Below are 18635 nucleotides of genomic sequence, written 5' to 3'. Positions count from 1 at the left end.
GGGCTGAAGCAACATAGTTTAGGGGTTCAAGTGTTTCAGCTCCCTGTTCTGCCAGAATTTGGTTTGGCAAATTGCTCAAATTCATGCAAATTCACTATCTCATTCACTTACAGGAACAATCTTCCCAAGAACCTTACAAAGCTTTTTGAAAATAAAAACACTAGAACCTGTGTTCACATTAGTTTTTTGGTTCAGAAGAAATTGTTCATTCCCAAAGTGAATTCTCTGACTGCTGCTGCTTACCCCATGTTGATGCAGTTCATAGAGCAGGCTGTTTTGTGAATACTAGGTGCCATCTGGAGCAAACTGAAATGGAAGCTCTGCTTTCTCTATATACCAAATACCCACCAATCCCTAATGAAGACATAATGGCCCAAGCCTACAACAGCATCTTTACAATTACATGCACAATGGGGACATACAGTCCAAGGGACCAAAGAGGCTCTCTATGAACTCAGTCTGCCCAAACTGCTTGTAGTGTAGTTGTCGGGGCCTCGGCAGCTATTCCTGCAATCTACTCATCTGCTCCTATTGCACTAAATTACTTCCTGATGAAGACAGCCATGGAACTCAAGTGTTAAGACATCAAAACTCACAATCTTCTTAAGTAATTACAAGAAACGTTTTGGTTTATAAGCCAATTGAAATAGTTTCAAGAATCACTGACAATTAAAGAAGGGAAGTTTTCCAAATCTGAGAAGGGAAACTAAGTTAGAGTTTCTACCAGAGTAGCCTAGATTTGTAGCCAGACAAACCTAGAGCAGAGTAAGGACATGTAAAAATGTTACCAGTAAACACAGTATTAGAATTGTGTAATACTGAAAAAGATCGAATACATGGAAGAAAAGTTGGAAAACCAAGTTTTTGTACATGAAACATACAGCCAAAAGCATATACCATCTGGAACTGGGCAGCAATACAGTAAAGCACAGTGAAGTGCAAGGTATAATCAAGAGACATGGACAAAATAATTGTAAAGACAAAAGCCTTTCCTGAATTCTTTTGGGGATGAAATGGAACAGAAAAACACCAACAATTCAATACTAAATGTGATTAATCTGAACAATTAAAAAAAAGTCTACTTAGCCATGCATTTGTGATGGATCAGTGTAATGGAAAATCTAAATAACTGGGATCCTGTAAAATCAATCTCAGCTTCCAAATAAAGTTCTAACCCTCACACCACCTTTCTCTAGAAAAGCATGCAACCTGACAGGAAAAAAGCCCAATCATAATAAAGTTCAATTAATCATTCATTTCCTCACTCACAGGAGTGCAATTAGTTCTAAGAACCTTTAGATTCCAAAATAGTGGTTGTCTTTCCTTAAATAGAGAAAAATAAATTCTTGGCTAGTGAGTATAATAGTTTTCATTTTAAAGTCAGCTGTAAGAGAAATATTAACCACCTAGAATCTTAATAATGACAGCTGCTATAGCTAACTAACATTACAGGTCATGGTCTGCAGACATTTCTTGGTATCTATTTTGATATGTTTTATCTAGTCACTATTAATGTCATATAACGTCAATAAAGATTACTGGTTTTGCTGAACACAATTAAAATATTCTTGCTGAATACAGAACTGTAGCATAGTATATGCTAATAGAAGAATTACGACATGACATAGAATAATTTCTTGGCAGTCACACTGCAGAAAAAAACCTGGGGATTACGGGTGACCATGGGCTAAGCATGAGTAAATATGAGCAGTTTTTGTGTTAAAAAAACAAGGCTAATCACTCCAGGTTGTGTCACACTTCTGTTAATACAACACATGCAAGATAATCATTCTATGACACTCAATACTGGTGGTATCTCAACCAAAGTATTCCACTCAGCTTATAATACCAAAGTTTCAAACAGAAGGTTTAGAGTACAGCAACAAATGATGAAGAGGCTGGAAACAGAAAGGAAACAAAACCAAACCAAAACAAAAACCCAAACAAACAAAAAAACCACCCCCAACTTATGAGGAAAAAGGTGAAGAAGCTGCTTTAGCATTCAGGCTGAGAGGAAAGCTAAACTACAGGCAGGCACCAGTCCAGGATACGTATGAATGGTCAGAGGATTTCCATCACTGAAGGTTTTCAAGAACAACATTATACATAAACCATCTCTACTTACAGAATACCAAAGCAAGCATTAGTATTTTCATCAGTTTTCTCTACGTTTTTTTTTTCTAAGAGTTCAAAAGATTCAAAATTAAAAGTCCAAGAATTTCAAAGAGTTACCACATTAAAAAAAAGAAAAAAAATTTTTCTTATGTGGGTTGAGTTGTTGGTCCAGTGCAATGACTTCTGTATGCAAGAAGTTGCCTGATTTGAGTGACTCTTTCTTTAAATTGAAGGATTATTGCTTTCATTCTAAAAACATTCTTTTTTGTATGTGTACATCATGATTTGAAATAAGTAGCCGTAAGTTTATTTTATATAATATTTATGCATTACTATAAAGATCACATTCTCTCTTTTACTTACCTGGAAGATTTTAGCATCTCTCATTAGTTTTTCTACAGGATATTCAGTATTAAATCCATTTCCTCCAAAAATCTGTACTGCATCTGTAGCTACTTGGTTTGCAATGTCACCAGCAAATGCCTTTGCAATGGAAGCATAGTAGGTGTTCCTGCGACCAGCATCAACTTCCCATGCAGCTCTCTGGTAAGCCATCCTAGCAAGTTCCACTTTCATTGCCATTTCAGCAAGCAAGAAAGACACTGCTTGGTGCTATGAATGATGAAATGAACTAGGTTAACATTGCCTGCTTAATATTCTATGACATCCAAGAAAAATATAATCTTCGTAATAAAGTGACCTCTTCAACAAACTCAGTAAATTGTACTAAGGAGTTCTACAGAATATGGATCAGGCTCTCATAATTGTATGTTGAATTAGACTTTTAAGTTTTTAGTTCTCAAATCCATTTAGTCATAGGGATTAAATACTGAATTATGAAGTTCTTCTTTACTATTTATGAGATTGGTATTTACCTTGCTGTTTATTCACATTTCTTTAAAACTGGTAAGCAGTGTGATTGGCAATGTATTCTATTAGTATTCGTACTGTGCATCTCATTTCACATACCTCAGATGTTTCTTCCTTTCCTGAAAATCCCTGTTTAATAGCACTGAAGAACTTAAGTATGTCCTGATAGTACCTGAGTTTTGGGTTTGGGGGCAGAGTTTTCTTTCTGCTTTTACTATTATCATTGATAAATTACAGAAAAATTCCTGAAGTTACCACATAGCTAAGTTTACTTAAATGGTGCTGACCTACATACTTGGAAACTCCAAGATGGCAGAGATACAATGTAAAAATTAAGGAACTAAAAAAGTCAAGGAATAACCTTGGCAAATCGGTAGTAGGACATCTGGTGTGAAAACATAGCTTTTATTTATATTGTCTCTCTTCCCCCCACCTCCACTTACTTCAACAATTGGTTTCCCAAAGGTTTTTCTCTCCAAAGCGTACCTAGTAGCTTCATCAAGTGCTCTTTTTGCTAATCCAACAGCACCAGCTGCTACCTGAATTGAATACAGCACAGAATAAAAAATCAGAAACTCCTGCTATATTTTTAAACTAAGTTATTTCTGATACTTACGGGTGGTCTGGTCTTATCAAAAGCTCCCATTGCGATTTTAAAGCCAGCTCCCTCAGCTATTAATACATTTTCTTTTGGGACTCTCACATCTTCAAAGACAATACCTCTTGTATCCGAGCAGCGTTGACCCATATTCATTTCCTGAAATGGGAGATTTACAGAGGTGTAGCTAAATTGTTTTATTCAAAGGTACGATATGTATTCATTGTTTAGTTTACTCAAAGCATAAAGTATGCTTTGTTCCCCAAAACACTGCATCTAAAAATTACCATATACACGACAAATACTAGTTTTGCACTTGCAGACCAGCATCCCCTTAATTTGTCTAAGCTGGGCAGTTTACTTTCTCTTTATATGAAATCAGTTCTGTAGCTGTAATCAGTAGTCTTGTCTTTCTCTAGTTCAACTACATCATTTGAGATGGGAGTGGAAAAAGTGAAGAATCTAATATGCAGGCAGTACAGGTGTACTACAAGTAAATAAATAAATGAGCTTTTCAAGTTTTTGGATTCCTTTCCTAATGTTCATCATCCAGTTTTGCCTACTACTAAAAATAGTACTCCCCCCCCCCCCCCCGCCCCTAAAGAGAGAACTAGCACCAGTGTCTCCAAGGCCTCTTCCTCGACCAGCAGTAGCTAAAATTAAAGCTCGCTGTGTGTGTATTTATGGTTAAAATTGTCCAATTTGCTGCTTATCCTTTCAAGGCATATTACTTCTCATTTATTGGCACTTGTCAATAAAATAGTTCTCAAAGATTCTTTTGCAGCTGTTCAAAGTCATCTTACTTTAGGCCATTCTGAATAATTTCTTATCTGAATTAATGACATTATAATTAAGTACATCTTATGAATAGTTTCTGTATATTGTGAAAATGAAATGATCATTGTACATGAGCGTATAAAAATGTTCAGTTGCGCAACAGCCTTTTTTCTTTAATGGTAATTTGTTGCATTATTGGTTTAGAACTGAACAGTAATTCCTGTCTTGTCAAATAAGAGGTATACTCTTCACCTTTCTTCCAATTTGGATTCCAGGGCTATCTGCTTCCACAATGAATCCAGTAAAGGCTTTGCTTGCAGGAGCCTTTGGATCTGGATTGGTACGAGCTAGCAAAAAATACCTAGTGTAAAAAAAAAAAAGAAGAGGGATGAAGTTTATCCTTACATTTAACAACCAGATACTTTTTGAGCGAACATTTTAGATGTTTTTATGTGCATTTCTACCATATAATAAATTCTACCTGTAAGTTAAACCCCCTTTTTTCTTGCCTGTCCCAAAAATAAACTGAGAGGGAACAAGAGAGGAAGTTTCAAAGATTCAATTACTTCAGATCACCATGCAAAGATTCTCCACCTTTTCCATGTATTGTTGAGTCTTTGTGATACTACCAGCTTCACAAATAGTACAAAGGAAACCTATTCACAGCACGTACATAAAAATTAATGCTTAGGAAATACTTTCTTGCATGCAAAACGTTATCACCTGATTTAAAAGATCTTAATTCTATTCTTCTAAGAATCAGTTGTAAATAAGTATTTCCCTTAGAAATCAAACAGTTGTAAATCACATTTATGGTGTTCAGTAATGTCAAAAGATATCTGGTAGATTTGTCTTTGATGGATCTGCCTTGAAGAAGGAAATAACTAGAAAATTCAGCTTTTGGATAAATTGTATAAAGTTTTTCCACTTCAATTAAGAAGAATTCGTGTGTTGCAAATCAGTGTGATGTAAGACATGATGAAAGAGGTTTGTATTATAAAGCACAGTCCATAGACACCACAGCAATACTTGGATTCTTTGACAGCTGGAAAAGGTCTTCCCTTCAGAAAATAAAACGTAACACCACAATCCAACAGTGTTTTCTGGCTTCACTAGAAGTGAGAGGTGCTTCTCGTAGAATCAGAACCAACTGATCTCAATCACCACAACTACAAAGCAAGGTAGCTAGTAAAATAAGCCTCTTGAATACTTTGCTAATTAAATCATACTGTTGCTGTCCTGCCCTGAAGAAAAAGCAGAATTAATTTTGTTTGATAGCAGCAAGATTCGAGAGGCCTTCTTGAGTGAGAAGTTGTCATGTCATTGCTCATTCTCCTTTTTAGGCTTTGCACAGCCCTGAGACTGCATTCTTATATCCTATCCTGATAAACTGGTCAGAGATTGAAGTGTAGTGTGTTGAAACACAAAGAACATTCAGATTCATAAAGAATTTCATTCAGATCTTTAAAGAATTTAACTTTGGGGGCGGGGGGGGAGCCACTATATAAAATAACAACTGAAAACATAACGTGAGTTAACAGTTAACATACCAGTTTGCTTTCCCACCATTTGTGATCCACATCTTCTGACCGTTAATGACATATTCATCTCCTTTCTTCTCAGCCTTTGTTTTTATACCAGCCACATCAGAGCCTGCTCCAGGCTCTGTTACACAGTAAGCCTAAAATAAAGTAAAATGCAAAATCTTGAGGAATAAAAGTTCTATTTTTAGGCAACCACAAATTATTGCAGACTATGTACATCAAACTGATCTGTAAAAGGTTTAAGTGAACTGCATGGTAAAACCCAAAACAGTAAATAAAAAAAAATTAAAAAATTAAAAAAAAAAAAAATCCCCAAAACCCCACAACAGCTGTCTGAGCAAGAATCCAAACACATATGGGTTAATTTTCTTTATAAATGCATAATAATACATAAAATTGTCTTTTAATCAAACAGGACCATTCTGTAACCCTTAAGTCATTACTTCCTCAGGCTTCACAAACTCTGATGCAAAAGCTGAGGATCTTTAAAATCTGAAAATAAGAGCACCGAGTAATATTTCATTTTTACTGTGTCCTTCATTTTATGAGGCTTAGTTGTTCAGATTTTAATGCAGTGCACATGGATCTTCACTTCTTTCTATGTAACAAGTACTGCTTATATAGTGTTTAAGATCACAAAGAAAAGTTTAACTCCCATCCAAGTTGAGTTTCTCCTTGTACAAACCTCACATTTTTCTTAAACTCCTATACCCCCTCTTGAAAGGGAAATAAAAGATACTAATTTTTTGGTAAGTGACTTAGGATGGGAACGATTTTCCAAGCAATATCTTCTATTTGCTTATCGATGCATTAGCTATTCCCTGACTTTCAGTAAATGCCACTGTTTATTTAAAAACCAAAATGGGCTAAGTTGTGGGTACATGTCAGTGTTTTCTGGGAAAAAAAAACAGAAAAAAAAAAAGAAAAAAAGAAAAAAAAAAGAAAAAAAGGAGTAATATTTAATATGGTTTAGGAACATTCTACAGTGTAGCAGTTATACTTACACACATCATTGGTTCCTCTGTCATTCTCCCTAAATATTTTTTCTGCTGATGCTCATTTCCTGCAATGATTACTGGCATTTGCTGAAAGAAAATATTTAGACCATTAATCCATCTTTTTAAAATGCACAGATTCTAGTTTAAGGGATGTAAGGAAAGACAGAACTTACCCCTAAGGAATTTGCTTCAATGGCAGTTTGAACCCCTGTACATCCATAAGCTAACTCTTCCGTAATAAGGCACGCTTCAAAACTACCAAGGCCAAGACCACCTACAGTTGAAATATTTCATTTACTAAAATGGGTTTAAGTTGTAATATATTAGTCATTTACACAAATTAATTAACAAAAACGTATTCCCCCACATACATTTGATTGTGTACCGTGTTTGATTAGACATTCTCATGCCAGCTTTTTAAATAAAGTTTTGCCAGAAGAGTAACAGGTGATTTAAAAATTACATATCACAGTTCCAGGGTTATTGTGTGATTAACATGGGACAAGTTGCACCAAGTGGCAAGAATGTACCACTCCAATTTTTTGACTACTTTACATTCGAGAATTAAGAGTTCTTAAGAAGCAGAGATAGGGGTCCTGAGCTACCACAGCACTTAGGGGGAAAAAAAAAACCAAACCACAAGTGACCATATTAGTCAGACAACCAACTCAGTAATCTGCTTCTGCCAGAAGCTAACGCTTCAGGAAATACATACAAATACAATAACAATACAACTATACTTCCTCAAAAATATTTTCCTGAGCCTTCAGGTCACTTCCTCAGCCAAAGAGATACCTCTCTTTGGTATCTTTGTTATGCTAACTCTTGACAGATATTTCTTACGTGAATTTGCCCAGCCTCTTTTTGAATATCTGCAAAATTTTAGCACCAAACTCACCCAGGGGCAATGAGTTTCACAAATTAACTACACACTGCGTGTAGAAACATCTCCTTTCATTTATTTTGAACCTGCCATCTGCTGACTTCATTTCATGCCTTCTAGTTATATTGAAAGGGACAGTGAACTACCAATTCCTTTTCACACTCTCCATGACACTGACATTTTAGACATTTCTCATACAGAAGCTACATCTCACACAGAAGATACATCTTTTATGATCTTTGTCATCCTTTTAGGAACCTTCTCCATTTCCACAATACTCTTTTGAGATGGAAGGATCAGACTACATAATGAATTAAGGAGGCATGTGCATTTTGGATTCAGCAGCATAATTATGCCTTCTGCTTTTTTCTTCGTTTGCTTAAAGGTCCCTTCTGACCTTAAATTTTATGGTTTTGACCACTGCTGAGCATTATGCTGACATTCACAGAACTATCTATTATAAGCCCAAAAATCTCTTTTTTGAGAGGCAGTAACTAGTTCAGAAGATACCATTTCTCTGTGAAGTTCAGATTGCTTCTTTCCCTTCGCATCACTTTTCCTTTTTTGAATTGCATTTGCCATTTTAACAGTCACTCAGTTTCATGACCTTCTCCTGCAGCATTTTGCACCAGCCTCATCTTTTCTACACTGAGTAACTTAGTATTATCAGTAAACTCTTATCACCTCAGTATTGATGCCCTTTTCCAGTTTACTTACAGATATTCCAAATAGCACAAGACCCAGCAAAGCTGTGCTGCTGATTTTTCCACTATGAAACCTGATGATTTTGAAAACTCATTTTGGAAGTTCAAGCATTCTATATCAACCAGGAATCCCTTGTTCACACACTAATTAGCTACTTCAGAGAACTCCAATGATTTTATGAGGCATGCCTTCCTTTCACAAAAACCCTTCTCTAGCATATCATGTTTATCTGCGTCCACTATTTCTGTACTTCATCTTACTTGCTCTTAATTTACATGGTGTATCAGGCTTACTAGTATGTATTTTCCCAGATCTCCCTTGGAGACCTTTTAAAGCAATGCTGTCCAATTTGCCACTTGTAATTTTTCATTTAATAATCAAGTGATTATACACTGCAGTAGTCCAGCTATTTCAGCCTTTGGTTTCTCTAGAATTTGTAGCTGAACAAATCTAGTCCTCACAATTGCTCCTTTTGTCTCTTTGCTCCTTAACCTCATTTATCAAATTTTTGATACAAGATATACCCTCTGATTAGTTTCCAAAAAAAGGGTCTACTATGGACACTTTCCTAACTTTTTCAGGTAATTTAAATGCAAAAAAGAAAATAATTTAACATTTTTTTTCCATAGTTACTTATATACCTAAACACTGCCAAAGCACTGCTGTACTGCACCTAATCTAAACTGAAAAACTGCCCTTCTGGAAAAAACCCTTAAGTTGCTCCAGTGTCAGAGACTAGAACAAAATATGACCTTCTAATTTCTCTGCCTAATCAGCTGATACAGTGCACCAGGGGAACATTAGGCAGTTGTAATCACGGTAGGAAAATCTGGTCATAATTTACTAAATCATAATCTGTCTAATTTGTCTCCTGATTACATCCACACCTAGTAACACTTGTATGTGTCAACCTGCCTACTGATTAAATTTAGATTATTCAAGTATGCAACTGTTTATTTTATACAGAATCCATAATTACACATATAAATCTCATCTAATGCCTTTTCTTTGTTTCATTTTACCGATTAAAAAGAACATTTACTTACCACAGCTTTCTGGTATATGTGAATTCATAAGACCAAGTTCCCAAGCCCGTTTTATAAGTGGAAGAGGATACTGAAATAGACAGGGAAAAATCACTTCCTGATTCATCACAATCAACATTTTAAATTTTAAGCAAGTTAAGATAAAAGTCTGTTTTTTCCCTTACACTATGGTAGATTTACCTCTCCAGTTTTGTCATATTGTGCAGCAACAGGAATAATTTCCTCTACAGCAAATTTACGAGCAGTAGCTTGAAACTCTTTCTGTTCATCAGTAAGTTCTATTTAAATAAAGAAATTAAAAAAAAAAAAAGAGGTCACAAATTCTCTACTACCTTTAATTTTGCCAGTTGTCAGACTATGAGAAAAGAGAAAACAGGAGTGTCCTTCCAGGACAACCCAAACCACCACTTCCTGGGCCTCTTCAGGAAGCAAAAAAGCTCAGCTTCCTCTTCCTCCTGGGAGAAAACCTCCATTGTTCTCTCACCAACACCTACAATGCATTTACTTACTTTTGATGAAATTGTCCGCAAAATATTGAAAACGGAGTAGACAGGACTGTGTAACATAAAATGTATTACCAAAAGAAACAAGAAGAATGCCATGCTAATTAAATGGGGGAAGAAGAGGAGGCAGATGTCATCTGAAGATCCTGGCTATTCAGTTTCAAACATCTAGCTGCTGACCCACTAAATTTCCTTTATAATATGCCAAGATGAGGATGAATTTCTTTATAACCAACTATGACTACATTTAGTTACTTTAACATTGTAAGCGGCAATGTGAGATAATTATTCAAAGCTAAGACACTTTGGCAGGAAAAAAGCTTAAAACAGGCATGAGTTAAAAAAAAAAAAAAAAATCTTACGAACACTACACACATACCTTGACTTGCCTGAGCTGAGGAAGAAAGTAATTTTGGTTTTCAAACATTTTTTTATAAAAGAACAGAAATCTATAAATAAATAAACACCTTCATTTTAAATTCACCTTGAACTGCAATATAAGATTTCATATTTTTTAACTCTGCAATTTGCCCTTTGCCCTTAATTGCTGTACTTCTTTCAAAAACTGTAATACTTACCAAAGCTAAAGCCAGCTCCAGGTTTGCCTATATGTAAGTTTTGAGCAGGTTTACTAGAACATGACCTCCATCCATGCCCTGCAATGGTTTGAAGCATTTGCTAAAGAGAAAAAGAACGTGAGGTATAAGATCTTTACAGCTCAAGTCTCCTAAAGCTACCAGCCTCACTGCAGCACAACTTTAAACGTAGAATCCCTCTTTAGAAACAGTATCACATCAAGTATAATACAATTACTACAGTGATAAAAGAATTCTTGGCTACCTTAAGTTTTGTTCCTGTGGCAAGCAGCGCTCACATGAACTGACAGCTATGCCAGGAATCCCAGGCTTTAAGAGCACTGAGCATGAGTGAACTGCAGCGTCCACTTTTAAGTATTGTGCAACTGATTATTTAAAAATAAGTAAGCACAACTAAAATTTATGTTCACAGAGACATAGCAGTATATATTTCTTTCATTTACACACACACTCGCCAAACCTGATTTTCTTGCCCGCTAGTGAATACTCTATCTATCCAATGTTTACCTACATGCAGATTTAGCAAGACTTTAAAAACAACCTACCTATTAACCAATATCTATCAGAATATTTTGATAAATTTCCAGACTCATGTCTGCTTTCTTTTAATAAGCTGCTGTCATGGACACTTAGCGATTACTGTTATTATACTCCAAATAGGATAGAACTCAGCAGACTATCTGAAGTTTATTTTTCTTCCTCATACTTACCACAGATTTATTCTTTTTCATTGTAAGTGCTTGCTTTGTTTTTTTTTAGTGCCCACAAATATTATTGTTACAGCTACTTTCAGAACACCTTAATACTGTACAAAAACGTGTCTGAATTTGATTTTAAAAGGTTGTTTTATTCTCTTTCATCCTTCAGTAGTTATGAATCTCTGAAATGTTTGGTCAAAAAATGAAAAATATTTAATTGGATAAATTTCTAGAAAGACCCACATCAATACTGTGTGAAAACAAATGAGCCTAAACCCTAAGAAAAGGCTTGTTCTTGATTTTCTTATGTGAAAATGTAGAAAGGAAAAAAAAAAAGTGTGGTCACTACCAGCCACTTATTTCATAACATTAAAAAAAATTGAATTAACCGTAATAGAGCAAAAATATCACAAAAATTTTACTCAAACTCTAGAAGACAAGGACATTACAGAAAGTTACATAGCTGGGGAGGCAACAAGTAGCTTCAAAATAAAGTTGTGGTAGATAACTGTGCTCTTAAAAATAAGAACGCCATGCAGAGATGGTTACAAAGTCACACCACAAAAAGCATGAAGAACACAGGCAATAATAGGTATCAACACAGTGAAAAAAGTTACTTCCAGAGGATACTGAAAACATCTATGAAGCTGAAAGGTGAAGAAATGCAGAAAGACCACTGCTAGGCATAGAAGAGGGGGAGGCTATGACATAATTGAATATTGAACTGTTAAGTCAGTTTATTAGTAGTTCAGGATTGCATTTTCCAGTAGGCAATGTATTATCCATTTCAAGTTTTCACAAGCCACAGACATTGCAAAATGGTATCTTGCTAAGTTTTGTGTTACTGCTACAACTCTTATATAGAAAAACAAAACAAACAAACACCACCAACAAACATCTAGAAAGGCCTTGATCCTTCAGAATGCTTTATGCCTTATTTTATCTGGAAAGACTAGATGAGGTTGAAAAAAAGCCAGAAGATTGTAATAATTTTTTTTCTTTTTTTTAAGGAGCAACCCTTTACAGACTCATACATAGCTTTGCCACCAAAAAGTTTTGCCTACACTAGAAAAAGTACTGAATTCAAACTAATGCTAAAAGTGATACCCTATATGAAGGAAGCTGTCAAATTTATACTAGAGAACTTACGTCTATCGTGGGTTTTGTACCAGGGTAGAATGCAAGGTCAACACTGAAGGTTACTCTGGAAAAACTCAATGCTCTTCCCACAAACAGAAATATGAATTGGACAGGTGGGATTCATACCGGGAAGTTGCATGAGTGATCAAGTGACAAAGGATCACGGTTTGCTACATGTAAGAATTTGGATGACCATCTGTCTACTCTGTCAACTTTCCTATTGCTTGACTCAGAGGAACAGTTGATTCAGTGACAAGCTACTGCTAGTGATGCCCAGATGCAAGTCCTACTGCATTTCCTTGCACTACTGCATAAGCTCTGTCACAATCAGAAATATGATCGTTGAAGTGGCAAGACTAACACTGGAATAACCTGCTGTCCAGAAAAGGGTATGACAATGATACACATGGAAGCGATGCAATCTTCATTACCTTAATGCCAAAGGAACTACAGAACTTGTTTGAAAAGCTGCACATTACAGAAAAAGACAGGACAACAATAAGCTAAGGTCACTAACCCTGATTCTCCCTCACATAACTCAGGACAAAAATGAAAGGAGTTGTCAAGAGCAGCTTGCTGCTGGGGTGATGTGTCAGGGGGCTGAACTTGAAATACCAATGCCCTACAGTAGGCATTAACTGTTGGCTTCCCTTGCCTAAAGCATTACTTTTTATCTATAAACCACCAGCCAGCTTTGGATGGAGACTTCTTCCCTCAGCGACACTGCCACGGCAACGCTTTGGACATGTGGTCAAGCTGCATCACTTTGGGGCAAAATAACGCAGCTGCCAGGAAGGTCTGACGAAGGGCCCTTCAACTAATTCAGACTCATGAGTGACTCTGGAAACGGGGAAACCACAAAAAGGCCTGTGTAAATGCTAAACAAGGTACTACCTGAGTTTTGAGTAATTTTTACTTTCTAGTTTGAATCTCGGAGGACATTGGTGGTTCAATATAGCAGAATGTTAGTACTTCAGAAAAACAACTATGACACATCACACATATTTAAAAAAATTGCCACAGGTAGTACAGCTAGGTGTGCTTAAGGAAACGCACTGTATAAAACACCCTGAACTATAAGCCCTGATGTTTCAAAGCCGTCTCCACCGTTTGAGCGGGAGCTGCCAGGCGTACGCAGGATTTTTCCGGAGACCTCACAGCGCGGCCTTTGGCACCTCGAGGGCCCCGAGGTTGTGCCACAACTCTGCCGAAGAGCAACAGACGGCAACGCCCCTTCAGGCCGCGAAGATTAAGGCCAAAACCTCATGGGGGTAATAATGCGGAGAGAGGAAAAACAACAGCGAGCCCTGCACTGCTTTGCTCCTCCGCGGCTCCGGGGCAGCCCCTCGGCCCTCCAGCTGTCACGGCCGGGAGCGGGCGGCCACGGCGGCGGGAGCCGGGCTTGCCCCGCGGCAGCCGCCCTCGCTCCAAGGCCCCGAGGCCGCCGGAGCTGCCGGCCCTTCGCCCTGCCGCGCTCCCTCGGCCAGCGGCCCTTCCCGGCCACCGGAGGGCCTGCCGCCGCCCAGCCCCCACTCGCCGCCCGCCAGCAGCGGCCCGGCCCGCCCCGGCCCGTCCCCCCGGGCCTCATGTCCTCCAGGCGCTCGCACCGCCCGGCCCGGCCCGGCCCGGCCGCTCACCCGAGTGACCCTCAACGCGGACATCTCGGCGGCGGTGCCCGGCGGTGCCCGGCGGCGGCGGCGGGGCGGGGCACTGGGGCGGCCGGGGGCGGTGCCGCGCAGGCTGCCCGCCTAGCCGAGCGCCGAGGGGGGGCTGGGGGCCCGGCTCTGGCCCGAGACGGTCCGTCCCCGCGCCCCGCGCCGGCCGCCCTGCTCCTGCGCGGCGAGCCTGCGCCCGCGGCTGTGCAGGCTCAGGCGGAGCCCCGCGGGGGCCGTGAGGCGGGGGGGCGAGCGGCCCACCGCGCTGTGGGGTCTGGCCGTGGTCGTTGGCCCTCCCTCCGGCCGAAGGGAGTTAGTTTGTTCCATTTACGGCTCGTCCCACAAAACCCGGGGCGGGCAGGGGCCTTTGACCCTCCTCCGCCAGGCAGCGCACGGGGAGGGGGTGCCGTGAGGAAGGAGCTCTTCTGAGGCTGAGCCAATTTGCTTTTTCGTACCGAGTTCTCCTGGGCTGTCTCCAGCCTCCTCCGTCTTTTCCCTGCTAGCAGAAAAGCCCCCGTGAGCCGATTCGGTGTATTTTTGCCCGTCAGGGACTCCTAAACCCCTGCCTCGGAGGCGGACCGGGATCGGGGGCGCGGCGGGGCCCCGCGCGTGCACGCCGCTCCCCCCACCCGCCTGCGGAGCGCGCGCGGCAGTCACGGTTTTCTGCTCTCTTTCCAAGAACTTCTAGACTTGTAGGTGCGAAAGAAAACAATCTGCTGGCATAACTGGGCTTTTAAAATTGATCTTCGTGTGAATGTGAGCTTCTAATACCATTCTTGAGATGCTGTAGCGATGTGTACTGTGTTGATAGTTACGGAAAATGTGCTTACAAATGCCGTGTGTTAAACCAAAAGCATTGATTTTGTAAACTATCTGCAGTGTGTAAAATACACGCTTTGAATATTACTGCGTTGGTGTTGTAAAGCAGTGCTATTTAGGGCTTTATTAAAATAAGACGAATAGCTACTTTGATTTATCTACAAATGACTTCTTTTGGTATGAAATTTTAACAGAATTATCAAAACATAAAGCACTTTTCTGGAAGCTGGATTTTGGATAACATTTTATTCTGCATAACAATTCAAAGTAAGGTGTCCCAAATATTTTTAGCACCATTATTGCCTTGGTATGTTTGGTTCTTAATTGCTTGTTTTGTTTCCGACAATTGAGAGTATCGATTTTGTACTTAATACCAAAGAAACACTTCAATAGGAAGCTAGCCATGTAAGAGTTACTTTTTGCATATATATATCAACTGATTAAAAAGAAGCTGAGTGTAATGTGGTATAGGCTTTATACTGGCATGACTCCAGGTGTTTACCGAATGGAGGCATGTAAGCAGCTTTGGCTTAGTGCACAGGCTACTGATTTTACACTCCAATATTGGTGGGTTTTTTCCCTGTACTTCAAAGGTAGTTGAGTAAAAGGCATAAGCATAATTTATAACTTTATGTTACTTTAGTATTTCATGAAGATTTTCGTATGTTCTTCCTGTTCTAGTTTCAAGTACGCCATACCACCGTATTGTATGGCTGTAGGGCTTTTAAATATCAGCACTCAAGTCTGCATTTTGTGTTCCATTTTATATAGGGCTCTGTTCCACAGGTCGTGTTTCTGCATATGGTGTGGGAGTTTAATTACTGAGCAGTCCATTTTCTGTTCATATATTATTTATCTATGTCGTGGTTTAACCCCAGCCAGCAACTAAACACCACGCAGCCGCTCACTCACTCCCCCCCCACCCAGTGGGATGGGGGAGAAAATCGGGAAAAGAAGCAAAACCCGTGGGTTGAGATAAGAATGGTTTAATAGAACAGAAAAGAAGAAACTAATAATGATAATGATAACACTAATAAAATGACAACAGTAATAATGAAAGGATTGGAATGTACAAATGATGCGCAGTGCAATTGCTCACCACCCGCTGACCGACACCCAGCCAGTCCCCCCAGCGGCGATTCCCCGCCCCCCCTTCCCCGTTCCTATACTAGATGGGACGTCCCATGGTATGGAATACACCGCTGGCCAGTTTGGGTCAGGTGCCCTGGCTGTGTCCTGTGCCAACTTCTTGTGCCCCTCCAGCCTTCTCGCTGGCTGGGCATGAGAAGCTGAAAAATCCTTGACTTTAGTCTAAACACTACTGAGCAACAACTGAAAACATCAGTGTTATCAACATTCTTCACATACTGAACTCAAAACATAGCACTGTACCAGCTACTAGGAAGACAGTTAACTCTATCCCAGCTGAAACCAGGACAATCTATTATTTGTATGGTTTGTGTATACATAATATCTCTGTATTCCTCAGTTGATTTATCATCAAAACAGCCCTTGTTGTGATGATGTATAAGGAAATATATTCATCTCATTTTAATGTTTTAAAAGTTTAATTTTAGATATGCAGCATGGATTTTACTATGCGTATTCTAACTAGTATTACACACTCTACAAAATTCTAAAGATGGGTAGATGGGTTCAGAATCTGTACGAAAAGCTGATGTCATAGGTAACATACACTCTCACAGGTAACAAGCAACTCCAGCTGAATGAGTCAGGTGCCTGAACACTGGTAAGGGTGTTATATACTAAGCATATTTACTAGCTGCAGGAAGGGATTTAAATACTGCAGTGCTCAGAATTGAGATATTAATCCTAGGTGCCTTTGAGATTAAGATCCATAACCCTTCAGTAAGTAAATAAGCTCTTTTTTTGCACTGAGGCGAAGAGGCAGCTTGGAATGGGGTTCAGGACATCCCTAAGTCTGAGAGAATGAATAAATCAGTACACTGAGGGAGTGTTGGCATTAGGAAGTAATGCAGACCAATACTGTTGGATTTATAGAGTGAAATGGTTGGATTCAAGACCGAATAAGCATTTTTGAGGGTTTATGCTTTGGGCTAGATGGAATACCCCCTAGTAAGTGGTTGGAGCACATTAGGTGCACTCCTAGATCATGTCTTCCAGTTAGTTTCATCCAAAATTCAGTTCATGTGCTTTGAAACCTCTCTGTGAATCAAGGCAGGCGCAGTGAGTGAGGACAATTGGGAGATTTACCTCAAAACTTCACTCCTTAAGTGAACTAAAAACTGTTCATGTAGACACAGCCTGGGAAGGTAGTTGTCTGAAGTTGTCCAGCTGAGGAAATTGAGTCAGGAATACACCATAACATTTGCTGTTCTCCAGGTTTGCCTTATGCTAGAAGCATCTTTGCATGTGAAATTTGCTACTTGCCTCTGAAGACAGGTGTCTATGTACTTTGTGGAAGCCAGCTTTTGTATTAAAAAGCTGCTAACTATCTGTCATCTCCTGCAGTGTTGTAGAGGTTAAAGAACAGAAGAAGTTCGAGAAAAATGAAGGAAAGAGTTCATGGAGCCAAGACAAAGGTATTCAAGGACACTTCTGCTAAATGACAGGAGCAACTGGTGTAAGGTACTGAAACTAACTCTTGATTGAGGTCACTAGTTAATGCAGCTTGCAGTAATGAAGCTATATCCTTGCTCACCTTTCTCACTCCCTTGAATCATTTTCTTACTACCTCTTCACATCTCCTTCTTGGGTAGGTGAGTGAGAAATTTTTTGACAATGTCTTGTCAACAGAGTTTTTACCAAGCCAGTCTGGAGGGGAAAATTCAAAGCACAGGCAACCTCCACCCAGTGGTCTGTGTCTACCAGGTATTTGGGAAAAGAGGGATATGAAAGATGGCAAGGTTATCTGTCAAAGCCTGAACCACTTGAACTCTGAGGTTCAAAATTATTTACATAAGGGGTGACAACAGATAAAAGTTTCTGTTGTGTCCATCTAGCATTTTTAGCATTTCCCACAGAAGCAAGAAATACAGCATTTGTCTTTCCTTTTTATCTTCTCAAACCCTTACTATTCTGTCCTATTTCTTCCTTATTATTCCTCTGATTGCTGTTAATACAGTAGAAATTGTTGTCCTCATTTTGGCTGGGATAGAGTTAGTTTTCTTTTAGCAGCTGGTATAGTGTTATGTTTTGGATTTAGTGTGAGAAGAATGTTGATAACACACTGATGTTTTCAGTTGTTGCCAAGTAGTGTTTAGGCTAAGTCAAGGATTTTTCAGCTTCTCCTGCCCAGCCAGCAAGAAGGCTGGAGGAGCACAAGAAGTTGGGAGCAGACACAGCCAGGGCAGCTGACCCAAACTGGCCAAAGGGATATTCCATACTGTGTGATGTCATGCCTAGTCTATAAACTGGGGGGGAGTTGGCCTGGGGGGGATCGCCGCTGGGGGACTAACTGGGCATCGGTTGGTGGGTGGTGAGCAATTGCATTGTGCATCACTCGTTTTGTATATTCCAATCCTTTTATTGTTATTATTGTTGTTGTTGTTATTTTCTGCCTGTTCTTATCTCAACCCATGAGTTTTACTGGTTTTTTTTTCCCAATTCTCTCCCCCATCCCACTGGGTGGGGGGTAGTGAGTGAGGGGCTGCATGGTGCTTAGTTTCTGGCTGGGGTTAAACCATGACAATTGTATACTGCACAG

The 18635-nt window shown here is 39.4% G+C and overlaps 1 protein-coding gene across 4 annotated transcripts in view; it reads right to left on the bottom strand.

Annotated features, from left to right (window-relative positions):
• ACADM (acyl-CoA dehydrogenase medium chain) overlaps nt 1–18635 on the bottom strand; it is a 29094-nt gene that overhangs the window by 1091 nt on the left and 9368 nt on the right. The window contains exons 1-12 of one of the 4 annotated variants that reach the window (XM_052800694.1): nt 14111–14131; nt 11346–11515; nt 10618–10717; nt 9717–9814; nt 9537–9606; nt 7076–7176; nt 6909–6989; nt 5911–6041; nt 4613–4721; nt 3602–3742; nt 3429–3524; nt 2479–2727 (exon numbers count right to left, since the gene is read on the bottom strand). In XM_052800694.1, the coding sequence (XP_052656654.1) occupies nt 2479–2727; nt 3429–3524; nt 3602–3742; nt 4613–4721; nt 5911–6041; nt 6909–6989; nt 7076–7176; nt 9537–9606; nt 9717–9814; nt 10618–10717; nt 11346–11366 (1197 nt within the window). In that variant the 5' untranslated portion in view covers nt 11367–11515; nt 14111–14131. Of the gene's footprint in view, nt 1–2478; nt 2728–3428; nt 3525–3601; nt 3743–4612; nt 4722–5910; nt 6042–6908; nt 6990–7075; nt 7177–9536; nt 9607–9716; nt 9815–10617; nt 10724–11345; nt 11516–14110; nt 14258–18635 lie in introns of those variants that run through there. The other 3 variants (XM_052800693.1, XM_052800696.1, XM_052800695.1) reach the window with 3 other exon arrangements.

This window comes from Harpia harpyja, chromosome 11 (assembly GCF_026419915.1).
Source record: "Harpia harpyja isolate bHarHar1 chromosome 11, bHarHar1 primary haplotype, whole genome shotgun sequence".
NCBI classification, from domain to species: domain Eukaryota; kingdom Metazoa; phylum Chordata; class Aves; order Accipitriformes; family Accipitridae; genus Harpia; species Harpia harpyja.
This window is presented reverse-complemented; position numbering and strand designations above follow the sequence as displayed.